This window comes from Oncorhynchus masou, chromosome 19 (genome assembly GCF_036934945.1).
Source record: "Oncorhynchus masou masou isolate Uvic2021 chromosome 19, UVic_Omas_1.1, whole genome shotgun sequence".
Classification (NCBI taxonomy): domain Eukaryota; kingdom Metazoa; phylum Chordata; class Actinopteri; order Salmoniformes; family Salmonidae; genus Oncorhynchus; species Oncorhynchus masou.
Genome location: NC_088230.1, coordinates 22,178,638 through 22,206,125, shown reverse-complemented (window position 1 = coordinate 22,206,125; position 27,488 = coordinate 22,178,638). Strand labels below are relative to the sequence as shown.

Here is a 27,488-nt window from a genome sequence, read left to right as displayed (position 1 = left end):
ATTTTTTTGTGAAGAATCAACAAGTTGGACACAATCATGAAGTGGAACGACATTTATTGGATATTTCAAACTTTTTTAACAAATCAAAAACTGAAAAATTGGGCGTGCAGAATTATTCAGCCCCCTTAAGTTAATACTTTGTAGCGCCACCTTTTGCTGAGATTACAGCTGTAAGTCGCTTGGGGTATGTCTCTATCAGTTTTGCACATCGAGAGACTGAAATTTTTCCCATTCCTCCTTGCAAAACAGCTCGAGCTCAGTGAGGTTGGATGGAGAGCATTTGTGAACAGCAATTTTCAGTTCTTTCCACAGATTCTTGATTGGATTCAGGTCTGGACTTTGACTTGGCCTTCTAACACCTGGATATGTTTATTTTTGAACCATTCCATTGTAGATTTTGCTTTATGTTTTGGATCATTGTCTTGTTGGAAGACAAATCTCCGTCCCAGTCTCAGGTCTTTTGCAGACTCCATCAGGTTTTCTTCCAGAATGGTCCTGTATTTGGCTCCATCCATCTTCCCAACAATTTTAACCATCTTCCCTGTCCCTGCTGAAGAAAAGCAGGCCCAAACCATGATGCTGCCACCACCATGTTTGACAGTGAGGATAGTGTGTTCAGGGTGATGAGCTGTGTTGCTTTTACGCCAAACATAACGTTTTGCATTGTTGCCAAAAATTTCAATTTTGGTTTCATCTGACCAGAGCACCTTCTTCCACATGTTTGGTGTGTCTCCCAGGTGGCTTGTGGCAAACTTTAAACAACACTTTTTATGGATATCTTTAAGAAATGGCTTTCTTCTTGCCACTTCCATAAAGGCCAGATTTGTGCAATATACAACTGATTGTTGTCCTATGGACAGAGTCTCCCACCTCAGCTGTAGATCTCTGCAGTTCATCCAGAGTGATCATGGGCCTCTTGGCTGCATCTCTGATCAGTCTTCTCCTTGTATGAGCTGAAAGTTTAGAGGGACGGCCAGGTCTTGGTAGATTTGCAGTGGTCTGATACTCCTTCCATTTCAATATTATCGCTTGCACAGTGCTCCTTGGGATGTTTAAAGCTTGGGAAATCTTTTTGTATCCAAATCCGGCTTTAAACTTCTTCACAACAGTATCTCGGACCTGCCTGGTGTGTTCCTTGTTCTTCATGATGCTCTCTGCGTTTTTAACGGACCTCTGAGACTATCACAGTGCCGGTTTATACGGAGACTTGATTACACACAGGTGGATTGTATTTATCATCATTAGTCATTTAGGTCAACATTGGATCATTCAGAGATCCTCACTGAACTTCTGGAGAGAGTTTGCTGCACTGAAAGTAAAGGGGCTGAATAATTTTGCACGCCCAATTTTTCAGTTTTTGATTTGTTAAAAACGTTTGAAATATCCAATAAATGTCGTTCCACTTCATGATTGTGTCCCACTTGTTGATTATTCACAAAAAAATACAGTTTTATATCTTTATGTTTGAAGCCTGAAATGTGGCAAAAGGACGCAAAGTTCAAGGGGGCCGAATACTTTCGCAAGGCACTGTATAAGCAGACAATGAAAGCGCTTTCCATATTCAATGATTACATTTCTCTAAAACAGGTTATAGGCTACATGTGCACCACCAAGTCAGAACAGTAGGTGAAATGAAGAGGGGAAAATAGATCAAATTATTAGGGTTAGGCACATGGGCTTCTAACAGCTTAATACACAACATACAATTAGTATTACTTGCTTAGCTACAGTATACATATCTCCCTGGCATATTAAATAATTTATGCAGCAGCATACAAGACATTCTTGGACTCACCTTGTTGTTCTGTGCTCACTTGAACAGGAAGGTGGCCCGGCGGTCCTTCGTGGGCAAATTTTGTCATCAATCTTTCTCATCAAAGTCTGACATTCTCTGGATTTATGGTGCTTTCAAGACAACTGGGATCTCGGGAAAAAAACAAGATTGAATCATGATGACGTTAGTGATCTTCAAGTCAGAGCTCTAGAAAGAGGCTTGAGATCCCGACTTAGTTGGATGACCGTTCAAAATGTATTTTCCCAGTCGGTAAGGGTGAAGTGACTATGCATAGATAATAAACAGTGAGTAGCAGCAGTGTACCAAACAAATGGAGGGGGGGGGTTGTCAATGTAAATATTCCGGTGGCCATTTGATTAATTGTTCAGCAGATATAGGCTACTTCCGAGTTCCCAGTTGTGTTGAACTCAGTTGTTTTGAGCGTGGCAGAAATTATGCTGGATTGACAGCACGACCAATGTTGAATGTTTATCATTTTAAGCTTGGAAAAGAGACCCTTAAAACCAGACTTGGGACCACAGAGCCACTCCACTGAATATCAGACTAGTGCCTGCTTTGCAATGCTTGCAGTTAGCCACTGATTCCTTCCTGACCAATCATTGTTGAATTTGCAATTTCCAACTTGTTCTGTAATGTTTATGTCCGATGGCCGATGAGCACCGATACGTTTTATCTATAATTTCTCTTAATTATTTATCTACATATGACAAGGGTTTAAAATGATTTGCCAGTAGATTGTTGACTTGATTCATGATGATGACTGCTAGCTATTTTGGAAGTATGATGTTGACATGATCAGTCCAATCAAAGCTACAGTAGATATAACGTGATTTAACGTAATTTTATCTGTGGCCAATGACCTTGAGCCTTCTTGGATTGACACTTCTAATGTAACTCTATGGCAGCACCCAAGGGGCTTGAATTTCCTAGCTCTACCCTTAGATTTGGCGGTGACGTAGTGTCCCCATGAGTGACAGAACACTGAACCAATCACGGCGCAAATACATTACCAACCCCTACGCTCCGTATTTTCCGCTGGCTGCCCCACCACCACAGAGAGCACTGAGCTAGACTGAAATATCTGCAATTTGGAGCTGCCTTATTCAAGAAAGAAAAAAAGAGACCCTGTTTATATGCAGCTTCATTTATTTATTTTATTTAACTAGGCAGGTCACTTAGAAACAAATTCTTATTTCCAATGACAGGCTACAAGTGGGTTATCTGCCTTGTTCAGGGGCAGAATTACAGTTTATTTACCCTGTCAGCTGAGGGATTTGATCTAGCAACTTTTTGGTTACTGGCCCAACTCTCTAACCACTAGGCTACCTGCCATACATAGGATTTTTCATATATTTTTTACATTGTTTGCAAACTGATATGTGACATGTATTCATGCCAAAATAACATGCAAAACAGGCAACCCAGAATTTAAAAAAATATTTTTATTTAAAAAAATATAGCTAAAAATGTGCGTCTCTAAACAGTCAGGGCTCTGCCCTGAATGACGGGTCACCACTGGTTAGCTGCCCTGAATGACGGGTCACCACTGGTTAGCTGCCCTGAATGACGGGTCACCACTGGTTAGCTGACCTGAATGACGGGTCACCACTGGTTAGCTGACCCAGTAATGGTGACCACAAGGTAAATAGGGTCAAGTCTGTCTTATGAATCCACAGGTTTGCCCTAACAAGAGGTGGGAAACTGAAGAGCATAAAAAAATAAACATCAATTAGGTCCAAGTCAGTGACGCTAATGGTCTCGCTATAGACTCCATAGGACATTTCAGTTACTAATAAACTCTGCAGAGAGAGGTGAATGATATATCTACCATGTACAGTCGATAGTTTAATTCACTTTTGATGTGTTGTGCTACTCATTTATCTGTAGTTTTGCAAGCTGTCTTTCCTTTAGAGGACAGGGAATGGCTAATCTGCCAAAGATGCCTAATTAAACTATTTCCCACCCCACTGACATGATAAAAGGAATAAATAACTTAAAAGCTTATTCTGTGATGAGAAGTCTACTCCAAGCACCAGCTGTTTCTGTTAACTCTGTGTTGACGTCATGATGAAAAGATCATCTAGGATTTGTAGTTAGATTTACCAGATTTACCATGCATTGGTAGCACCACCCTGGCCTTGTGGTCTGAGTGGTTGTACAGACAGCGGAAATGTAACTCAGACATTGAGGTTTCCAGTAGTCTTCGGGAGAAATTAAAGCTGTACTCATTTGAATCCTCGTTGTCTAAAAATAAGGATGCACAAACACAGTAAAACTCTAACCTAACCACTGCACCAAGTACAGTTCCTTTATTTGACATTTATCAAGTATTCATGTGGTTAGCATCTGCACTAGAAAGACAGAAGTTGTAGTATCACATTTTGTTTTCCGTCACCTTCTGAATGCTTTAAAATGTACTAGGACTACCATTTTAAATTGGACAATTCTGTGATATAGTTTATAATTTCTACCATTTAGTATTCCACAGTATCAGGGGGTCATGTCTTTGATTCACTCACACAGAGAATCAACATTTAAAACATATTTAAGAAAACTTTATCTTAATTAGGTGAACTGCTGTGCTGTTAGTTTTCACACTCAGCACAGTTCTTAATTGTTATGATATCTTCTGTTATGTAAATACATTATGTAATACAGATTTTTTCGTAGAAATGGTATGTGTTTCAACCATTTTTGTGTTGACAGTTGTACTTACAGTAACGTCTTGTTTAAAAGTCCTGATAAAAACTCATCGTTAAATTAAAAATCTAGATGAATTAGCATTGGAACAAAGTATCGCTTTTTTCCATTCTGCTTCAGCCACATGTGGTCTAAAGATTGAGTCCAAACATGTGGTTTTATTTAGCTTTGTGGAAAGGTTAAATAGGAAACTTGGATAAGAGAAAAGCGCTGAGTCTTTTCATATTATGACATTTTCAAAGCCTCCGAGGCATTTTCAGTACATAATACTGAATAACTATTGTCATTCTGTCAATATCCCCAAGCTGACTTTAACATAAATGATTCATTGTTTAGGGTTCGTTTCCTATAAAAGAGGAAAGTGTGAGCTACTGTAGTCTCAAAACATGACAAATGTATCTTTTAACCATAACATTGATGGATTTGATACCTATTAAACAGTAGGTCCTTCACTGAGGAGGCTGGACTAGACACATAGCCTGCATCAAGACGGACAAAGGCAAAATGAGGTGCAAATGATAACAGACTTGTAAAGAAAACAATCTTAAGAAAGAAAAAAATCTTTATTGGGTTAAAATAGCTTTTCACAGATATGATTAATGAGGTTTTTTGCTATCATGCACTTACACACTGTACAACAGTGGATTTCCATGGAATGGCGTTATTTGATCACGTTATCAAACAAATGTACACCCAAGTTTGTCTTGTACTCTGTATGGAGGCCCTTTGCTTTAGCCTTGCAAGATCATTGAAACCAGTGGTCAAACAAAAGCACTGTCTGAATGTATGTACTGAAGTGATTTCTGCCTGGTGTTGTAAAATAAATTAGTAACATGCATATCCGAAAACACTTGCCACTTTTTTAATCCTATTAAACCCTAGTCAAGATCTCAGTGCAAACACCATCGTAGCTGAAAAACCCATGAAACTCTCTGTTTGAGTACCGAAATACTATAAATGCAAAATTGGAGAAAAAACCCGGAAAGAAAACATGAACATTTCCAATTGAAAATCCATTTACAAGTGTATGGTAGGTGTGGAGCTACATTGGCATATACCTTTTAATATATTTGACTAAATATTAGTCCGGCTCTATAAGCAGTCTTCTAAAAACTCACATTTGTGACACAGTTAGCTTGATTTACAGTACTAAATATCTATCTCTCAAGCAGCAATGATTACATTGAGTTTGGAAAAAAAAAATCATTCACTCAAAAGGCAAAACAAAAAAAAATATTCTATTGCCCTCCTCTACCATCCAACAGGAAACAACATTAAAAAACAAACACACACTTTAAAATGAGAAAAATATAAAGCCTTTCGTTCAAAGATGCTTCCGAGACACATTGCAATACAAAACTGTTGCTCTGTATTTCTCTTCCAGCAGCTTGAGTCCACCATCTGACAACAACCTCTTCCCCCCCAAAAAAAACAACAAACATAAAATAAATCAACTGACACCACATAAATTCAAAGTTTATCAGGAAATGACAGTCCACAATAATAAAAATCAACCTCTTATTTGTTGAACAAATTGTACTGCTGTAATTTGGATTATTATCAATAAATATGCAGTTGGGTGTATGGACATGACCTTGGATAGTAGTCAATCTTTTTCTAGTGGTGGATGTCCTGCATACTAATAAATAAATGTTTATTCATGAATTTGAGCATCCTTCTCACAACCCAGTTTGACAAGACATACTTGGAAGTCATACAGACAATGAGTGTGACGGAGACTTAAAAGCCAAGTGTTTTTCAAACTACTTCCAAGGCATGGAAAAAGACACATTGCTATTATATTGAAGAGTCATCTTTCTAGATGTAATGTCATTGTGTGTGGCCATATGGTGGAAGCAGGTTGAAGTTTATTGTCATAAATCTTGCACTGGAGGCAGAACTGAGCAATTTCTGCTAGATGGGCCAGCAGCTGCAAAGTTAAAATTGGTTATATCATAAAAATAAAAAATGTAAAAGTGCTTTTTGGTCTTAATGTAAGGTTAGGGTTAGACATTAGGGTTAGCAGGTAAGGTATGGTAAGAAGTTCAAAATTAAATTGTATGACTTTGTGGCTATACCAGCTAGTGACCACTCAGCAGAGCTGCCTCCAGGGCAAGATTCATGACAATAAATGCCATCCTGCGTAATGAAACCGACAGGTAAAAACATGATAACTAAACCAAACACATCACCAAGGCATATTCTTCTAAAGTGAAATGAGGGACTGTTGGGCACAGTTATCGGAACGCGGTCACATGTTCTTCACCAACTAGTTGTTTTCTTTTTAAAGCTTGTTAGCTCCACTAGTTTGAAAGTCATCAATAAATGTATAGTACCTCCAACAATGTAAGTATTTGAATGTCTCTTTATTGACTAGATTCTCTGGTGGGGACAGTGAATGGGCTATGCCCAGCCCACTTCAGCACTTTGAGAATACTTCCTGTTCTCTGTTCTCTGACACCAATGGTGGGGTGCTAGACATCTAGATCATCTGGCCTCGGCCGACTGCTCATGCGACTGCTGGCCCGACTGCAGGGCCTGGGGTCCATCAAGGCCAACGGCTGCAGCTCGTGCCCTGGGGTCAGTTTCTTACTCTCCTGGGTGTCATCAGGAAAGTCAAAGGCCTGTGCATGGGAGTTGGAGATGGTGCTGCCATTCTGGCCCAGGCGGTTCTGCTCCGTGCTATAGTTGGCCCAGTTTTGCTCATTGGCTTGCTTATTGTAGTTGCGAACGGAGTTGGTTCTCTCACCAGTGGCCAGCTTGTACCCCGGGGGTGACATGGGTGACAGGGGGGCAGTGGGAGAGGAACAGCCATTATAGTAGGCATACTTAGTGGTGGACAGATCCTTGGGAGTGGGGCTTAACGTCCCAGTGCCAGGGTAGTGGATGGGAGGTTGTTTCCCCTTCACGCGGTCCTTGATCCTCTTGAACATCACGTAGAAGAGCTCAATGACGTTCAGAAGCAGGGAGACCAGAGAGACCACCAGCATGAAGATGATGAAGACGGTTTTCTCCGTAGGTCGGGAGAGGAAACAGTCTACTCTGTGGGGGCAGGGGGACCTCTCACAGGTGTAGACAGCAGCCAAGCTGAAGCCGTAAATATACCACTGTATGACCAGGAAGCCCACCTCAAAAATGGACTTGAAAAAAATGCTGAATATGTAGGTTCTCAAGAGGGCTCCCTTCATCTTAACCTTCCCATGCTCCTCCAGCCCATGCTTGAGCTTTTTTAACTCAATCTTCTTCAGAGGTACGTCCACGTCGCCTCCGTCGTTCTGGATGGTTTTCAGCCCTTCCTCTTTGCGGTTAATCTTCTGCTCTATTCGCAACAGGTAGAACACATGGGCAAGGTAGAGAAGAGTCGGCGTCGAGACAAAGATAATCTGTAGCACCCAGAACCGTACATGTGATATAGGAAAAGATTTGTCATAACACACATTCTCACAACCAGGTTGCTGGGTGTTGCACTTGAAGGCGGACTGCTCGTCCCCCCAGGCAGACTCCACAGCCGTTCCCAACACCAGGATCCTGAAGATGAAGAGGACAGAGAGCCACACCTTCCCTCCAGCCGTGGAGTAAGCCTGTACCTTGTCCAGGAGCCTCCCCAATGCACTCCAGTCACCCATGATGAAGGAGCTTTAGCTGCAATAAGACAGAAAATAATTGAATGCAATATATAAATCAACACTCCTATATACAGTAAACATGCTTATATATCACTTTCTCAAGTAACATTTTTGATTATAGTCAAACACATCTCAAGGTTCTATGAAAAAGTGGAATGACCACAAGTCTTGTGATAGCTCTTTCATGGCTCTGGAGTGAAATCCACTTCCTGTATGGACTAGACCAATGTCTTATTGACCACAATATGTCAATCCCTTATGTTATGCTTAATGAATCTTCAATCCAGAAAGTGAATTTGATTGCTGTTGTCTTCCTATTGGAAGTGATGAGAGGAACGTCACTTTGTGTGGTCCTACAAGTGTTGATGGTACTTCTTAAAAAACTGAGTAAGTGAATAGTGTAATGGTAGATGATAGAGCCCAGGTTTTTGAAACACAAGCACAAACATTTGTTTCCCCTTCATCGGCAGGCTATAAAAACCTGTTTCTCATCAAACCATTGTTTGTTAATTTGGTCCGCATGCCTTATTTCTACTTTGTTTCATGTTTATTAGGGTTGTTAAAAATATGTTAAAAAGATGTCAAGTAGGGTGTGTGTGAGCATTTCTCAATGTTAACTTGTGTTGTACAGTGTAATTGAAGGATTGTTATGCAAATACCCACAAGTCTCAAATAAATGTCACACACAGTTTCAGACAAAGTTACTGTTCTTCACAAAATACATAAATTTACTAGTCAGCTGAGAATATAACTATAAGATCTTCAGAATGCAAGATCTATTTGCATTCTGACTATCCTGGATATATAATGTTATTCTTTTTAAGTATCATCTTCTGTAAATATTGTTCCTAAAAGCTGGAGATGGAATTGAACCAACTTCCACAACCAGATACAAACTTTACTTTACTAAGGCCTAATAGCTCTCAGAGCATGCCTCAGATTGGGGAACAATGGCTCTCCTGCTGGGGCCAATAGCAAGAGTGTCTGGAGCGCACTCAGACAGTCCGTCTGCGCTCTGAGACTACAGCACAGGGCCCGTTCATTGTGCGCTTATTAGTGACCTGCCTACTGTAGCTCCGCTACAGAGACCCAACTCTCACAGATACTAAACTCACACTGCATGTCATATTCAAGATTCAAGTTTGTAAACAGGAATACCATTTGAATAAAGGTTCTGAACGATGCCAGTACGCAAATAAAGTCCCGAGAATGACTGCACAATGAACAAACATGGATAAGTAGAAGCCATCTGTTAGGAGGGTGTACCGAAAGCATGTGTCTTCAATTAGCTAATAATGTACTGCATATACTGTAGACATACTGTACTAGAGTCTGCAACTTCACATCACAAACAACCTTTCACATGCAGGTTTCACATGCATGAGCCCTAATGCCTAACCCCAACCTTGAGGAGCATCAACATTGTCATTCAATATGTAATTGTCATTCAATTTTGATGTTTAGCATAAAGGAACATTTCTAAACTCCCGCCAAACCTCAAAATTATTCTCACTTGTGGACCCACTTCTCAAAGCACGGCAGTAAAGTGAAAAATAACACATCAATCTAAGGACTGCTTCTTACTCAACAATGATGGTACCAAGATAAAAGCCTTTTCAAATAAATAATTTGTAATCCAAGAAAAATTGGTTAATCAATTTCACTGGAAAATGTTTAGGCCTATTTAATATAACAGAATCATTTCGTGATTTGAGGAAAAAGAAAAACGTCCACAGGGACAATTCTGATCTAGAGTAAGAAACTCATTAAAGCTTCTCTGATCTTGTAATGATGTTATTACATCAATTAAATTAAACGTTGAGCGAATATCACAATGTATGAGATTGTAATAAGTACATCAGTTCAACCTCAATGTTTCCTTACAGGGGAAGCGTATTTTAAACTGCGCTTCCCAGATGTTAGGAAAAACTTCACAAATCTGAGGAGCAAAATTCGACAATATTTAATTTAAAAAAAGTATAAATAAGCATGTCAATATGCCTGGTTAGGATTAAGTTTAGAAAACAAATATATCTCCAGTCTACAGCTTATAAGCAGTTCCGTTGCAATTCTCTATAAGCTTGACATCACATGCTGCTTTTAGAGTAATTGGTCCCAGGTTACTCGTGTATCTCATAAGCAATGGTCACACCAAATTATAAAATGAAAACATCAAAAGTACAAAAGTAACAGAATGTCTCAATCTTTCCTGGAGGATCATTTACACTTCTCCGTGTTAAACACATGTATATTTTTTAAAGTATATATTATGGATCATACTATAGCGGATAGATAGCCTATATTAATACAATGCGTCTGTATTGGCACAGTGCATCTGGATTCTGAGCAAATTAGTTTCTCGGCAAATATATATATATATATCCATATATATCCAGATGCAGTGAATCCAGATACTTCTTCAGATCAATATTGGCACTGGAATTTAACGCAACGCTTACCTGGAAAGTTACTCAGAAGTAAGAAGAGAGCCCTTAGGGACTTTCCCTGTCACTTCTTGAAAATCCAAGTTTGGGACCAGGGAGAAACTTAGACTGACTTGTCAAACTTTGCTTGCCTTATAACAGTCCACATACAGGCTGGGGGGAGAGGGAAAAAAACGACGGAGAGAAAAGTTTGGAGTCACCTGACCCCTACGTCAAGCCTTAGACCTCCTTACGCTCGGTTTCTGTACTTTTTTTTTTTTTTACTTTTTCTTTAAATAACAAGATTAACCGCAACTTTTTCAGATCAATGTGAATTCAAAGCTTCACCGAGACCAAGTCTACACCATATGATAGGTTAGACCGTTCCGTTGATAGGTCCTGTGCGCCAATCCGTAATTGTTTAAGATAATATCCATTGTATGTAGATCAAAGCCCACAGATAGTTGCTTAACATGTGTGACAGTCACCTTTTCTTGTTAGTTGTAATGACAGACCAAAAGTGTCAAGCATTAATCATGATGAGAATAACTCATCAAGACAACTAACGATTTAATGTTGCACTGATAATATGAAGCTTTGACATAAAAGGTAACTTGTGTTGCATGTGTTAATAAGCATAGAGCGAGACATTTAGATAAAACTACAGCCTATTCTGCAGAACAAAGTCGGACCACTGGTGCTGGTAAAATGTGATTTCAATCACCAAGTTTATGCTGCCATCTAGTGTAAGCCCTGGGAATGTGCGGCCGTGAGTTATTTTTCACGTTTCTTTTTCCAGTACTTTTATTTTGAACAAAGATATGCATATCCTACAAAACATTAGTCATCACAGTGTCAGCATAGAAACAAACTGTAATATTTACAACATTCAGTAACAAGGTAGTCTATTTGACAAAAAAAACTCAATACACTCTGGAATGTTGTGTTTCCCTAATTTACTGGAAGTGTAGTCAACTAATTGGATATGATTACATCAATTCACATGTCAGAATATCATCACATGAAATCTATTGCAAACCTACGGAGTGTTTTTCTTTTCCTCCATTAGTTCAGCTTCTCTTTGGATGTTGTGAAGGGGTGAGCAATCTTCATGTCCATCCAGGTTACCTTTCCATTCTGATGCAGGAGAGTAAAGTGTGGTTGGGTTTTCAGTTGAGATGATATGCAGTGGGTATTGTTTCTTGTTTCCACATTTTACTCTGGTGCAAATCAAATAAAACACCTCGATCACATTCAAAAGCAGGGAAACACAGCCCACCACCAGCATGAAGATGATAAAGATGGTCTTCTCTGTGGGACGGGACATGAAGCACTCAGCACCCAGTCTGGAACAGGGCTGTTGTTGACAGAGGAACATGGGTTTCATGACAAACCCATATAAGTAGTACTGTCCCACAATAAAAGTGAGCTCCAACACTATCTTAAAGAACAACTGGGTCATGTAGCTACGTAGCAGAATTCCCTTGATTTTGATTTTCCCCCGGTCATCTGTGTATTTGGGCCTCTTCAACATGCCATTGTCAACCTGGCTCTGCAGTGCCTCCCTCATTTTATCCTCCTGTTGGATGACATGCATGGCATGGCCCAGATATAGAAGAGTTGGGGTGGAGACAAAGATGATCTGCATGACCCAGAAACGGATGTGTGAGATGGGGAAGGCCCAGTCATAGCACACGTTCTCACACCCAGGTTCTTTGTTGTTGCAGTAGAAATCAGACTGTTCGTCTCCCCACACGCTATCTGCTGCTGCACCCAAAACCAGGATTCTGAAGATAAACAGGACACTCATCCATGTCTTTCCGATGGCCGTTGAGTGGGACTGCACCTTGTCCAGTAACTTGGAAAGATATGACCAGTCCCCCATTGTCACTGATTATTATCTCTGTTGAAAACATAGGTCAGATTTCATTCATGAATACCATTTTAGATAAAAAATGACAACATACTGAGATAATTAATTGCCTTTGATAGTAGTGAGCTGTGAAAAGACTGGGAAAGTAAATTGGCTTCACGGCACTATTTCAAAATGAAATACTAGTTATTTCTACATATCCATGAGATATTATCTTCAGTTTGTACAAAAATAAACACATTCACTCACTTGTTATGTTGCTCAGATCAGAATTAGTTTTCATCAATAAGCCAGAGGCAAGGAATAGCGTTCGTGAACATGGGATTAGGATATTGAAATACTCAAAGAGTAGCCCATTCTTATAAACCTGATGGGTTTGGTCAGCCTGACTCACTGTTATACAAAGTGCTTGTAGTAACACTTATACACCAATCAGACTTCCATGCAACAATTTCATAATTTCACTTCATCTCTCTCTTCCTCTAAAGTGGGTTGACCTTTTGACATCCCACCCCCTCCTCCCGTTATTGTCAGCACAAAAGACGTGCTTGATCTCCCAATCTAAAACTGTGAACTATCACAAACACATTTTGCAGAGTCATTCAACCCTCTCTGACATATTTTCTGCAGAAAGTTTGTTTCTTACTGGATTTTTGTGTCCGTACTTTAAATGATTGTACACAGCTGAGATTCTCCATGAGCAAACTCATCTGTTAAAGTAAAGCATCTTTGGAAAGTCTCAAAGGAGACATCAACACAAACATAGAGATGAATAGTAGCCTACCCCTCTAGGTAGGGTCCAAATGCCATGGATGGTGTTTGATAACATCCCTGAATCCACCATGACCTTTTACAGTCATTTGATTGCTTCACAAGGATGAGGCATTGGGTGGTGACTGACCAATGATGACATATTGGGGGGGGGGGGGGGCAGTCATGAGTTTCTGCCTTCCTTGGTTTAAACATTTGTAAAGAGGAATGAACGACGTGCAAGTTGTCAGAGAGTATGGGGCTGGATGGGGTTGACCGGATGATTTAAGAGGGGAGAGTTCAATTCATTAAGAGAGAATTCCCCACAGTAGAGAAGAACTGGTGTGGGGAGATTGTGCTCACCTCTGAGGTAAGAAAGCTGCTTTATATACTCAACATTTCAGAAAACTACCATGTAATTTAGTTTACGCTGCAGCAAAACGTGTTACATGGAACATTGGCTGACTACTGTATCTTCATAGAGTATACAGATGTATGATCTTAATTTGACCTATGTTTTCAAAGCAAAACAATCCTGCAGCAAAGGGATTTTAACGTTTTGTCCATAACGTTGCTTGATCAGTGGTTAGGCTATTAGCTGTCCAAAAGTAGGCTATATGAAAAGCTGTGTTAATAATATAAAATAATGTGTTAGCATGGTTAGTTACTGCACCGTGTATCAGTGGATTTATGTCAATCACAAAGCTTATCTGCATATCCTTCGGTGCAGAATAATTCTCAGCAACAACAGAGTGATCAAACTAAGATTCATATGTAGTAGATACAGTACTAACAACACTAATCGTGTTGTATCTCCTATTATCCTATCTATCTTTGAACATCTAGCCGTACCTGAAAAATGGGGGACTGGTCCTTTCTTGCTTCCCTGTTGGACAAAGTACAATCCCACTCTACAGTTGTTGGGAAGGTTTGGCTGACAGTCCTGTTTGTGTTCAGACTGCTGGTTCTGGTGGCAGGGATAGAAAAAGTATGGGGGGATGAGCAATCACGTCTGGTCTGCAACACACTGTCACCAGGTTGTAAGAATCTGTGCTACGACCGGGCTTTCCCCATCTCCCACATCCGCTTCTGGGTCCTTCAGATCATCTTCGTCTCCGTCCCAACTCTGGTTTACCTGGCACACGTCATGCACGTCATCCACAAGGAGAACAAACTGAGAAGACAACAATCAAAAGGAAAGAATGGAATCGTGAAAGTGCCCAAATACACTGATGACAATGGCAAAGTTCACATAAAGGGGACCTTGCTTGTCAGTTACATGTCCAATGTGTTTTTTAAGATTCTATTTGAGGTTGGATTCATAGTGGGCCAGTATTACCTGTATGGCTTTGTGTTGCCCAGTAAGATTAAATGCAGTGGATACCCATGTAAGGGAGACCATGTAGAGTGCTTCATATCACGGCCCACTGAGAAGACTATCTTTATCATCTTCATGCTGGTGATGGCCTGTGTGTCTCTGCTGCTCAATGTGGTGGAGATGTTCCACCTGATTGGATCAAAGGTTAGGCAGGGGTGTAACAGACAACCTCCTGCAGCTGAGAGGTACGCACTCCATGATAAACACAAGCAGTTCGATAAAGAGTCATTCTGCTGAATATTCAGTTGAATCACTGTCTATCTTAATTTGTTTTCTCATGTACAGTGTGACGAGAGCCATTGACCTCACAATTACAACAAAAAATCCCCAATACAATATGTTGTTGTTTTTACTGCTGCTCTCTGACTCTGTTGTGTAAAATTGATTGAATGTACTGCCTATATGTTTAATGTGCAGTAAAAACTGGGATGTTCTAACCAATTCTAAGGCATTGCTGAGTTGTGACTAAAATATCTCTCAAGTCTGACGAATACTAGAGGAGACTAGATGCATAGGCACTACTGACAACCGAATTTGTTCTTTTTGTGCATTTTTTGTTTGGGATATGAATCATGAAATAGTGCTGTGCATTTGATAAGGACGTGCCTTTTCAACAAATACAACAAATCAAATCAAAGTCTATTTGTTGCATACACAGATTAGCTTGTCTGGATCCATGCAGTCATATATCAAGCATCAAATTTGAGTTCACTGAGTTTTATAATGTTACATCATTTCTCTTCACATATGCAGCTGTATACTAACACATTTTTTCATGATGTAGTAAAAGCAAACTTTCACTGATTGGTACATAGGTGATTAACCTTTGAAAATGCCACCTCATCGAAATCTAACTGATGAAATACTTATAATTGCATCTCCTACAATTCAACCATAATTGACTCAATATTATAGTACATTCCTGCAGATATAAATACAGTGTGTAGACTACAGCCACTGGGCACAGACATCAATTCAACGTAATTTAATTGAAACAATGTGGAAACAATGTTGATTCAACCAGTGTATGCCAAGTGGACAGCCTCATTGTACACATATTTGTTATGGTCAATTACCATGACAAGTTTGTTTGACCTCTTGACTCATGATGACTATGCTGTGTATATGTTTTATGTTTTGGTCTGAGTCAAATAAATCACTGATATAATATACAGTACACATAAAGTCCTGTTTTGCTGCACAATTTACTTTTTTATATATGATGTACATAGAGAAAAAACATCTCACCAGTCCCCTGTTTATATTATTTATCATCTTTCCTAATCTTATAACATAAAATACACACAAGTCAATGCTCACATTTATTTTATTTTATAAAAACATAAATAAATTACAAAATCAAATTGACATATTCACATGATGAAATTGACAAATATTTTCTGAAACCATTTTTTTGTGTCACTTTAGGACAGTGTGGGTTCAAATAACCAAAACAATGTATACAATTATAAAAATAATCTTAAAGGTCCAATGCATTTGTTTTTATCTAATTATTTATTTATATCAATAATTTCAATGAGGTACCTTACTGTGATTGTTTTCAATGTAAATGGTCAAAAATAAACAAAAATAACTTCTTAGCAAAGAACAATTTCTCAAGCAATAATTTTGCTAGGACTGTCTGGGTGTGGTCTGAGTAGGGAGGGAAAAACTGAAAATTAGCTGTTAGCGACATTTGGAACTCTCTTTCTTATTGGTCTATTTAACTAATTACCGCATGGTGATGTCACTGTGGAAGGTCAAAACTCCATCCGAACTCCAATTTCAGGCAGCCATTTCAAACAGCTCTTACACTGAAAGGGCATATCATTATTCTCACAAGTTCACTGCATTAGTCAAACCTCATAGTGTGAAAATACATATAAAACACAGGAAATTCACATTTTTTACTTTACTGGGCCTTTAAGACCCTGCATTATTGTAGGGCTGACAGTTTTAGTGGCATTCTTCCTCTGTATATCAACAGAAATGTCAATAGTGTTTACAATAGTTGATTGGTGATCAGTGACTTCAGGCTGTGCTGTGACCAGTTGCATGAAGACTCATCTTCTCGTTCTGCATCATACTGCCTCCATCCAGACAGCTGTGGACTGCGATGGCTGGAACTGCTTTGGCTCGTCTTCTTGAGCCAGAACCACACTTGGAGCAGATCAGATAGAATATCTCCACCACATTCAACAGCAGAGATGCGCACGCCACCACCAGCATGAAGATGATGAAGATGGTCTTCTCTGTTGGTCGTGACATGAAGCATTCTACAGTGAACGGACAGGGAGCTCTGCTGCATTCAATCTTGGGGTCCAGCACAAACCCATACAAGTAATACTGACCCACTATAAATGCTATCTCCAGCAAAATCCTGAAGAAGATATTGACCATGTAACTGGCCAACAAGTCACCTTTGATTTTGACATGACCCTTCTCATCAGAATACTTAGGCATTTTCCCCATCTCATTGCCTGCCTGACTTAGCCGTTGCCTCAGTTTGTTCTCCTTGTGGATGACGTGCATGACATGTCCCAGATACACCAAAGTTGGGGTGGAGACAAAGATGATCTGAAGGACCCAGAAGCGGATGTGGGAGATGGGGAAGGCGTGGTCGTAGCACACGGTCTTACAGCCGGGCTGTTTGGTATTGCATTTCATATTAGACTGCTCATCGCTCCACACCTTCTCTGCCCCGGCACCCAGGACCATGATCCTAAAGATAAACAGGACGGTCATCCAAACTTTACCCACGACCGTGGAGTGTGACTGCACCTTGTCCAGCAGTGATGACAGGAATCCCCACTCTCCCATGTTTGCGGATTTTTCTGGTTGGAAAGAAATACGAACATAGGAATGACAAATGTGATGCTGATGTTTGGGAAAACAAATGTACAAGTTGAGTACAAGTTGAAAAATCTATGATAACATTAAATGATGAAATATCAAATGACTAAAGCAGAATCACACACAGTAAGTAGCTCAACAGAGAACAGTCTGTGTTGTGGAGATAAGAACACAAGCTGTGTATGGGATAGTAACGTTATTTCCTAGAGCCAAGTGAGCTATAAAACATATCGCATAACAGGAGAGATATCCCATGCTGTCTCTTAACAACCAGATTATGTTTCTTCTTAGTCAAAATCTAATGTGTCATCTTCAGCATCTAACATTGGAATTCAGTATTTCGGGAGCAAAATACACCGAGTGTACAAAACATTAGGAACACCTTCCTATTGAGTTGCACCCCCATTTGCCCCTAGAACAGTCTCAATTCGTTGGGGCATGGACTCTACAAGGTGTTAAAAGCATTCCACAGGAATGCTGACCCATGTTGTGTCAAGTTGGCTGGATGTCCTTTGGGTGGTGGACCATTCTTAATACACACGGGAAACTTTTGAATGTGAAAAACCCAGCAGCGCTGCAGTTCTTGACACACTCAAACTGGTGAGCCTGGCACCTACTACTATGCCCCATTCAAAGGCACTCACATATTTTGTTTTTCCATTAACTCTCTGAACGGCACACATACACAATCCATGTCTCAATTGGTCAAGGCTTAAAAACCCTTCTTTAAACTGACTCCTCCCCTTCATCTACACTGATTGAAGTGCATTTAACAAGTGACGTCAATAAGGGATCATAGCTTCCACCTGGATTCACCTGGTCAGTCTATGTCATGGAAAGAGGTGTTCCTAATGTTTTTTTACACTCAGTGTATATCACTTATATATACCTACAGTATGTATTCTATTTCGATGTGATAACATTTTGTTACAAATTCTATTAATTTAGTTTTATGATATGCCCAAAAACATTGTGAAAGTGAGTAAATGTGATATTTTTTCCATGCTGTAAGCCTCACGCGGCTCGTATGAGGTCAGTATACCAGTATAGGTGGTCTGTGTGTTTAGACTGCATCAATGATTTACTTGCTTCAAGTAATGGACACAGACGGCACGAGGCTATCAAAGTAAAATGTCCCAAATACCACAAAATCAATATCTAAATAAAAACTATTACACTTGTTTCAGATAATAATTTGTAGGTTATGTTTCACTTAGGTTGTCCATCTTAGAATGGTTGAAGCTTATCAATGAATCATTTTTTGATGATATTAGATTTTCATTCTCATATCTATTCATGACATACAATTATTCATAATTATAGGCAACATAAAAAGAAGTAGAAAGATAAGTTTGAAAAATGCTTTACCTTTAAAGAGACTGTTTCTGGCCAGAACACAACAGCCACCAGCTGTAGAGACAAATTATACAATTCTGCGTAGGAGCCTACAACCGTCTACCTTGAAGTTGCACAATTAGCCTGTTGTGCAAGGTGGCACGTTGTGCATGACATCTTGAAATGAGAAGTCTGCTGATTAGAATTTGGCTGTACCTGGGGTGATTGTGAAGGTTAATAATTGGCAACACAATGATAAAGTTAATTATGTATCAGTATTTCCAATTGAATCAGTAATAACCATGAAAGAGCATTGTAGTCTAAGCCATGTTCTGTGCTAAGGATTTCTAATTGAAAAAGTGGGTGGTCCAGGTAGGTAGAAGGTAATATGAGATCTTGAAATCTGAAATATATATTTTTTAATACAATATACTCTTTCAGAATATGTGCCTGGGTTGGTACTGTAGGTAATCCAGTTCTGGCAAAACAATAAGGATATTTCTGTTATATTATACCTGTAAGCCTCTTTATTGTGAGGGGTTGGGAGACATACCACTCTTCTATGCCTCTTTATTGTGAGGGGTTTGGAGACATACCACTCTTCTATGCCTCTTTATTGTGAGGGGTTTGGAGACATACCACTCTTCTATGCCTCTTTATTGTGAGGGGTTGGGAGACATACCACTCTTCTATGCCTCTTTATTGTGAGGGGTTGGGAGACATACCACTCTTCTATGCCTCTTTATTGGGAGGGGTTGGAGGAACGGGGCGATCCTTATTTTCAAATGACGCTATAGACATATTTTCATACTCTCACTTCTAGAACATTTGTCTTGATTGGTAGTTTGACAAAGTTTTGGTAAAAAAAATGAGAGTTTATTTTCAAGCCCCTTTATTTTAGCATTTGGAGACCAGATGTCTTATGTTCAGTGATGTTAATTTGATAGACATATTTCCATAAATGGTGGCCTAAGATAATCAACTATTTCCTAATGTGTGTTATTTTGTTATGTTTCAGTGATTTTATTTATAAGGTTTTCAGTCTCTCATTTTCATTCAGGTACCATCGATACAAATAAAATACTACTAACTTTGGATTATTCTTTTTTTAATACACTTGTATGTCTTGACACATTTATTGTATCGCATGACAGAAAATATCTCAACTGTAGGCATTGAAGTGTGAGTTTACAACTCAATTCAAGACCCCAGCTGGTAGTTGCCATAACTTAAGGACAATTTTAGAAACGTAATACACACTACCAGTGCCTAAAACAAATACAAATAAAAAGATACAAAAGGTTCATTCACATTTTCAACAATACAAAAGATTAAGATACATTCAAGGAAAATGAACTTTCAAGTGTTTTAGTGGTTGTCACCCAGCAAATGTTTCTCTTCCTAAGCTCGATCCAGACTACCCCCTAAACTCTGGCCACTCTCAAACTCCAGATTCATCTTGTTCTGTCTCAGGGCGTCCATTTCAGTATCTTTGCGACCAGACCACCCAGGAGTCGGGAGGATGGCTGGGTTCGCTGTTGAGGTAGTGTGGTAATTGCGGCCTTTGGAGCCACCGCATCTTAATCTTGTGCAAAGCAGATAGAACACCTCAATCACATTCAGAGCCAGAGACACACAGGCCACCACCAGCATGAAGATGATGAAGATGGTCTTCTCTGTAGGACGGGACATGTAGCATTCGACAGTGAAGGGGCAGGGAGATCTTGAGCAGGGGATCATGGGGACCATGACAAACCCATACAGGTAGTACTGACCCACGATGAAAGTGATCTCTATAATGATCTTAAAGAACAGCTGGGTCATGTAACTACCTAGCAAATTCCCCTTAATTTTGATCTTCCCTGCCTCGTTGCTGTATTTGGGCTTCTTCAATGTGCCATTGTCAACTTGGCTCTGCAGTATGGCTCTCAGTTTGTTCTCCTGGCTGATGACATGCATGGCATGGCCCAGATATAGAAGAGTTGGGGTGGAGACAAAGACGATCTGCATGACCCAGAAGCGGATGTGTGAGATGGGGAAGATATGGTCGTAGCACACATTCTCACAACCAGGTTGTTGCGTATTGCATATGAAACCAGACTGTTCATCGCCCCACACGTTCTCTGCTCCGGCACCCAAGACCATGATTCTGAACAGGAACAAGACGCTCATCCATATCTTTCCGATGACTGTTGAGTGAGACTGCACCTTGTCCAGTAACTTGGAAAGAAAACCCCAGTCCCCCATGTTTGCTGAAGTTCAATGGCTATCTAGAGTAAAGAAGAAGACATGAAACAAGTTACTGTCGATGAATATGAGGGCAGAATGGGCACGAGGGGCTCAGTACACAAGGGCCATCTTATCAATGAGTCAGGTTTTCAATGTTTTTCACCCAGTTTTCAGCCTTAATCATTAATCTGACTATTGGGAAATGCACACAATCGCCTCAAGCCAAGTGCCTAAAACTGATATCCCTTCAATCGCTTTAATTTACCTTTAATAAGAAAATGATTGTTACAAAACATTGTCTTCTAATTCCGTGTGTATCCAAAAACTATTAAAACCAAAAATAAATCAAATGTAAGCAGTTTGTCAAATGTAGAGAAACCACTGATTGACAGTTTATTTGATAGTAAATGTATAGTATTAAATGTAAACGTAATTATTTTGAGATAAAATTTTGGTATAACTTTGGAATCATTTATATTTAAACATTTGATGATAATGCCTGTTATTCAGTAAACTTCAAAGACAATATCTACAGTGGAATCCTTATATCAAACATTATTACAAATTGAACTGCTGTTCTGTTCATTTTTCGTTAAATTTAAAAAGAAAATGTTGCCTCTTACCTTGTCCTGACCCTATGGAGACTGTGGCCAACTGATGTTAACATAAGTTGAACCTTGAGATTTTAGGGCTGGTGGTAAGAATTGCGTAACCCATCTGCAGGTTCACAGTCACAGTCATCATAGGGAAATGGGATTTTAAAAGTTAACCCTTGGGATTGACTGGAAGGTTCCGCGTAATGATTGACAGATAGATGCCAACAACAGATTAAACAGGAACACATCTACATTTACATTACATTTAAGTCATTTAGCAGACGCTCTTATCCAGAGCGACTTACAAATTGGTGAATTCACCTTCTGACATCCAGTGGAACAGCCACTTTACAATAGTGCATCTAAATCATTAAGGGGGGGTGGTGAGAAGGATTACTTATCCTATCCTAGGTATTCCTTGAAGAGGTGGGGTTTCAGGTGTCTCCGGAAGGTGGTGATTGACTCCGCTGTCCTGGCGTCGTGAGGGAGTTTGTTCCACCATTGGGGGCCAGAGCAGCGAATAGTTTTGACTGGGCTGAGCGGGAACTGTACTTCCTCAATGGTAGGGAGGCGAGCAGGCCAGAGGTGGATGAACGCAGTGCCCTTGCTTGGGTGTAGGGCCTGATCAGAGCCTGGAGGTACTGCGGTGCCGTTCCCCTCACAGCTCCGTAGGCAAGCACCATGGTCTTGTAGCGGATGCGAGCTTCAACTGGAAGCCAGTGGAGAGAGCGGAGGAGCGGGGTGACGTGAGAGAACTTGGGAAGGTTGAACACCAGACGGGCTGCGGCGTTCTGGATGAGTTGTAGGGGTTTAATGGCACAGGCAGGGAGCCCAGCCAACAGCGAGTTGCAGTATTCCAGACGGGAGATGACAAGTGCCTGGATTAGGACCTGCGCCGCTTCCTGTGTGAGGCAGGGTCGTACTCTGCGGATGTTGTAGAGCATGAACCTACAGGAACGGGCCACCGCCATGATGTTGGTTGAGAACGACAGGGTGTTGTCCAGGATCACGCCAAGGTTCTTAGCGCTCTGGGAGGAGGACACAATGGAGTTGTCAACCGTGATGGCGAGATCATGGAACGGGCAGTCCTTCCCCGGGAGGAAGAGCAGCTCCGTCTTGCCGAGGTTCAGCTTGAGGTGGTGATCCGTCATCCACACTGATATGTCTGCCAGACATGCAGAGATGCGATTCGCCACCTGGTCATCAGAAGGGGGAAAGGAGAAGATTAATTGTGTGTCGTCTGCATAGCAATGATAGGAGAGACCATGTGAGGTTATGACAGAGCCAAGTGACTTGGTGTATAGCGAGAATAGGAGAGGGCCTAGAACAGAGCCCTGGGGGACACCAGTGGTGAGAGCGCATCTACATAAATGATTTTATATTGCATTGAATTAATAACACAGAGCTCAGTGTTGTTCATGAAATAGGCATCATGGAGGCAGACATTCTGAGACTAATTTATAATAACAAAAGAGGAATCAAACCAAACACAATGATAACAGCCAGAAAAGATTCTTATAAAAGAGTCATTTATTAAATCCAGATTATGGTGATATATGAATTACATTACATCAACTCATACAAGCAATGGCACAACCAATAATACAAATCCCAAAGAAATACACACATTTATATTCTTTATCTGTGGGACAAGCTCAAAGAAATCCTCTATTCGATGAAAACATTTTTAAAAATGCAGTTAATATTTATAGAAATAGACTTCCTCCATATTAGCAATGTTGTCCTCAGAAGACAGACTTTTCGTCACCCCACTGCCCAGCTTCCTCCCATGCAGCTCCAACTCCAGATTTTTTACAGTTCTGGATCATCTGGTCCCTGTTCTCAAAGGCCTTTCTCTCCAGGACAGGGGTAACCAGGGTCACCGTGTAGTCCTGCTTCCTGTCCTCACTCTTTGACCGATTTGACCAACAAGTAGAAGAGCTCGATGAACATTAACTGGATGAAGACAGTCTCTTCTCTGTGGGTCTAGACAGAAAGCAGTTCACCTGGTGAGGCCAGGGGAAGCAGCTGCAGACAAAGCGAGCCTGGAGGGTGAATCCATACAGGTGGTATTGACCCACAAAGAACTCCAGCTCTAACCGGATCTTCACCAATATGTGCACAATATAACAGAAGGCCATGCAGGTTAATCATCTCATTGATGTTTGCACTTGGGGACTGTGTAGCCCTTCTTCAGGAAGTGAATGGCCTTCTCATACTGTACTTGTTAATTCTTCTCGCACTTTGTCCAGCAGCTGGCCCAGCAAGTCCCATTCACCCATTTCAATTGTCCAGTTGGACAGTTTACTGTGAAAAAATAATATATAGAGTTAAAGTCAGAAGTTAACATACACCTTAGCCAAATACATTTAAACTCAGTTTTTCACAATTCCTGACATTAAATCCAAGGAAAAATTCCCTGTTTTAGGTCAGTAAGGATCACCATTTTATTTTAAGAATGTGAAATGTCAGAATAATAGTAGACAGATGTCACGCCCTGTGTCACGCGCTGGCCATAGTTTACTTGTATGTTTCTATATTTTGGTTGGTCAGGGTGTGATCTGAGTGGGCATTCTATGTTGGATGTCTTGTTTGTCTATTTCTGTGTTTGGCCTGATATGGTTCTCAATCAGGGGCAGGTGTTAGTCATTGTCTCTGATTGGGAACCATATTTAGGAAGCCTGTGTTTCACTGTGTGTTTGTGGTTGATTGTTCCTGTCTCTGTGTTTTGCGCCAGATAGTGCTGGTTTCGGTTTTCGCACATTTGTTATTTTGTTAGGTTAATCGTGTATAGTCTCCTTATTAAAATAAAATGAATAACAATCACGCTGCATTTTGGTTCGCTCCTCCTTCACCAGACGAAAGCCGTGACAGAATCACCCACCACAACAGGACCAAGCGGCGTGGTAACAGGCAAAAGCAACAGCAGGAGCAACAAAAAAAGGAATGGACATGGGAGGACAAATTAGACGGAGAAGGGCCCTGGGCTCAGCCTGGAGAATATCGCCGCCACAAGGAAGAACTGGAGGCGAAGAAAGCGGAGAGGCGACGGTATGAGGAGGCAGCACGGCGAAGCGGATGGAAGCCCGAAAGTCAGCACCAAAAATTTCTTGGGGGGGGGGCTCAGGGAGAGTGTGGCAGAGTCAGGAGTCAGACCTGAGCCCACTCTCCCTGTTATCGTGAGGAGCCAAGGAGGAGACCAGAACCAGAGCCAGTGTTGGAGGTGAGCAAAACGGAGACTGTGAAGGAGTTAATGGGGAAATTGGAGGAGAGAGTAATGAGGGAGTTGCTATGTTGTTTCTATAAGTATGGAATTCGCCCGACGGAGCGTGTCGGGGATTTGATGGCACCTGGGTCAGCGCTCCATACTCGTCCTGAGGTGCGTGTTAGTCGGCTGGTGAAGTTGGTGCCAGCCTCCTGTGCACCTCCCCAGCCTTGCATGTCCTGTGCCAGCACTGCTCTCAAGATCTCCAGTACGCCTTCACGGTCTAGCCCATCCTGTGCCACCTCCACACACCTGCCCTCCGATGGCAGCTCCCCGCACCAGGCTTCCTGTGTGTGTCCTCGGCCCAGTACCACCAGTGCCAGCACCACGCATCAGGCCTACAGTGCGCCTCGCCTCTCCAGCGCTGCCAGAGCCTTTCACCTCTCCTGCGCTGCCGGAGTCTCCCGCCTGTTCAGCGCTGCCCGAGCCTTTCTCCTCTCCTGCGCTGCCGGAGTCTTCCGCCTGTTCAGCGCAGCCAGAGCCTTCCTCCTCTCCTGCGCTGCTGGAGTCTCCCGCCTGTTTAGCGCTGCCAGAGCCTTCTGCCTCTACAGCATTGCCGGAGTCTCCTGCCTGCATGGAGCAGCCAGAGCTGCCAGCCTGCATAGAGCTGCCAGCCTGCATGGAGCAGCCAGAGCTGCCAGCCTGCATGGAGCAGCCAGAGCTGCCAGCCTGCATGGAGCAGCCAGCCTGCATGGAGCAGCCAGAGCTGCCAGCCTGCATGGAGCAGCCAGAGCTGCCAGCCTGCATGGAGCAGCCAGCCTGCATGGAGCAGCCAGAGCTGTCAGTCTGCATGGAGCAGCCGGAGCTGCCAGTCTGCAAGGAGCTGCCAGTCTGCAAGGAGCTGCCAGTCTGCATGGAGCAGCCAGAGCTGTCAGTCTGCATGGAGCAGCCGGAGCTGCCAGTCTGCAAGGAGCTGCCAGTCTGCAAGGAGCTGCCAGTCTGCAAGGAGCCGCCAGAGCTGCCAGTCTGCAAGGAGCCGCCAGAGCTGCCAGTCAGCATGGAGCAGCCAGAGCCGCCAGTCAGCATGGAGCAGCCAGAGCCGTCAGTCTGCCAGGATCTGCCAGTCAGCCAGACTCTTCCAGATCTGCCAGATCCGCCAGACTCTTCCAGATCCGCCAGTCAGCCAGATTCTTCCAGATCCGCCAGTCAGCCAGGATCTGCCAGAGCCTTCCTCTCCTGTGCTGCCGGAGTCTCCCGCCTGTCCGGCGCTGCTGCCGGAGTCTCCCGCCTGTCCGGCGCTGCTGCCGGAGTCTCCCGCCTGTCCGGCGCTGCTGCCGGAGTCTGAAGAGCCCCTCTGTCCCGAGCTGCCCCTCTGTCCCAAGCTGCCCCTCTGTCCCGTGTTGTTAAGTAGGGTTGCCGTGGCTGGGAGGTCACGGAAGCGGACAAGGTGGGGGAAGACTGCGGTGAAGTGGGGGCCACGTCCAGCACCAGAGCCGCAACCGCGGACAGTTGCCCACCCAGACCCTCCCCGGAGTCCGCAGGGTGTGATCTGAGTGGGCATTCTATGTTGGATTCTATGTTGGATGTCTTGTTTGTCTATTTCTGTGTTTGGCCTGATATGGTTCTCAATCAGGGGCAGGTGTTAGTCATTGACTCTGATTGGGAACCATATTTAGGGAGCCTGGGTTTCACTGTGTGTTTGTGGTTGATTGTTCCTGTCTCTGTGTTTTGCACCAGATAGGGCTGATTTCGGTTTTCGCACGTTTTGTTATTTTGTTAGTTTAATCGTGTATAGTCTCCTTATTAACCTCTTACACCTATGGTGGCGCTATTTCATTTTTGGAAGAAAAACGTTCCCGTTTTAAACAAGATATTTTGTCACAAAAAGATGCTCGACTATGCATATAATTGCTACTGTTCGAAAGAAAACACTCTGACGTGTCCAGAAATACAAATATCTTCTCTGTGCGTGCCCTTTAACGTGAGCTTCAGGCAAAACCAAGATGACTTGGCATCCAGGAAATGACAAGGATTTTTGAGGCTCTGTCTTTCATGATCTCCTTATATGGCTGTGAACGCAAGAGGAATGAGTCTGCCCTTTCTGTCGTTTCCCCAAGGTGTCTGCAGCATTGTGACGTATTTGTAGGCAGATCATTGGAAGATTGACCATAAGAGACCACATTTACCACGTGTCCGCCCGGTGTCCTGCGCCGAAATTGGTGCGCAAAAGTCACCTGCCAGTATTTTTCCATGGGGCACAGAGAGAGAAGCAAGCTTCCACGAACTGCATGTCAATGAAGAGATATGTGAAAAAACACCTTGAGGATTGATTCCAAACAACGTTTGCCATGTTTCGGTCAATATTATGTAGTTAATCCGGAAAAAGTTTCACGTTGTAGGTGACTGCATTTTCGGTTCGTTTCGGTAGCCAGGCGCAATGTAGAAAACGGAACGATTTCTCCTACACACAGACGCTTTCAGGAAACACTGCGCATCTGGTATGTGGCTGGGAGTCTCCTCATTGAAAACATCAGAAGCTCTTCAAAGGTAAATGATTTTATTTATTTGGTTATCTGGCTTTTGTGAAAATGTTGCGTGCTACATGCTACACAAAATGCTATGCTAGCTTTGCATACTCTTACACAAATTAGTCCATTTCTATGGTTCAAAAGCATATTTTGAAAATCTGAGATGACAGTGTTGTTAAGAAAAGGCTAAGCTTGAG

General features: G+C 41.8%; 5 protein-coding genes across 5 annotated transcripts; 1 reads left to right on the top strand and 4 right to left on the bottom strand.

Moving 5' to 3' along the window:
* Nucleotides 1-5,039: 5,039 nt before the first annotated feature.
* On the bottom strand, nt 5,040-10,714 carry LOC135506007 (gap junction alpha-1 protein). The gene is made up of 2 exons (XM_064925334.1): nt 10,581-10,714; nt 5,040-8,137 (listed from the first exon to the last, which is right to left on the bottom strand). The coding sequence occupies exon 2, from the start codon at nt 8,119-8,121 to the stop codon at nt 6,970-6,972; it is 1,152 nt and encodes a 383-aa protein (XP_064781406.1). The 5' UTR covers nt 8,122-8,137; nt 10,581-10,714; the 3' UTR covers nt 5,040-6,969.
* A 642-nt stretch (nt 10,715-11,356) lies between these two features.
* On the bottom strand, nt 11,357-12,743 carry LOC135505567 (gap junction Cx32.2 protein-like). Its single transcript, XM_064924634.1, has 2 exons — nt 12,667-12,743; nt 11,357-12,447 (listed from the first exon to the last, which is right to left on the bottom strand). The coding sequence occupies exon 2, from the start codon at nt 12,427-12,429 to the stop codon at nt 11,584-11,586; it is 846 nt and encodes a 281-aa protein (XP_064780706.1). The 5' UTR covers nt 12,430-12,447; nt 12,667-12,743; the 3' UTR covers nt 11,357-11,583.
* A 662-nt stretch (nt 12,744-13,405) lies between these two features.
* Nucleotides 13,406-15,782, top strand: LOC135506006 (gap junction Cx32.2 protein-like). The gene is made up of 2 exons (XM_064925333.1): nt 13,406-13,537; nt 14,014-15,782. Exon 2 carries the CDS (start codon nt 14,027-14,029, stop codon nt 14,780-14,782), a length of 756 nt encoding a protein of 251 aa, XP_064781405.1. The 5' UTR covers nt 13,406-13,537; nt 14,014-14,026; the 3' UTR covers nt 14,783-15,782.
* Nucleotides 15,783-15,854: 72 nt separating this feature from the next.
* LOC135506005 (gap junction Cx32.2 protein-like) lies at nt 15,855-18,889 on the bottom strand. Its single transcript, XM_064925332.1, has 2 exons — nt 18,767-18,889; nt 15,855-17,379 (listed from the first exon to the last, which is right to left on the bottom strand). Exon 2 carries the CDS (start codon nt 17,363-17,365, stop codon nt 16,577-16,579), a length of 789 nt encoding a protein of 262 aa, XP_064781404.1. The 5' UTR covers nt 17,366-17,379; nt 18,767-18,889; the 3' UTR covers nt 15,855-16,576.
* Nucleotides 18,890-19,824: 935 nt separating this feature from the next.
* On the bottom strand, nt 19,825-21,675 carry LOC135506004 (gap junction Cx32.2 protein-like). Its single transcript, XM_064925331.1, has 2 exons — nt 21,586-21,675; nt 19,825-21,003 (listed from the first exon to the last, which is right to left on the bottom strand). Exon 2 carries the CDS (start codon nt 20,978-20,980, stop codon nt 20,135-20,137), a length of 846 nt encoding a protein of 281 aa, XP_064781403.1. The 5' UTR covers nt 20,981-21,003; nt 21,586-21,675; the 3' UTR covers nt 19,825-20,134.
* Between the last annotated feature and the right edge of the window lie 5,813 nt (nt 21,676-27,488).

Excerpts from the sequence above, each read along its gene's own strand:
- LOC135506007 (XM_064925334.1), bottom strand. The coding sequence starts at position 8,121 with ATGGGTGACTGGAGTGCATTGGGGAGGCTCCTGGACAAGGTACAGGCT.
- LOC135505567 (XM_064924634.1), bottom strand. The coding sequence starts at position 12,429 with ATGGGGGACTGGTCATATCTTTCCAAGTTACTGGACAAGGTGCAGTCC.
- LOC135506006 (XM_064925333.1), top strand. The coding sequence starts at position 14,027 with ATGGGGGACTGGTCCTTTCTTGCTTCCCTGTTGGACAAAGTACAATCC.
- LOC135506005 (XM_064925332.1), bottom strand. The coding sequence starts at position 17,365 with ATGGGAGAGTGGGGATTCCTGTCATCACTGCTGGACAAGGTGCAGTCA.
- LOC135506004 (XM_064925331.1), bottom strand. The coding sequence starts at position 20,980 with ATGGGGGACTGGGGTTTTCTTTCCAAGTTACTGGACAAGGTGCAGTCT.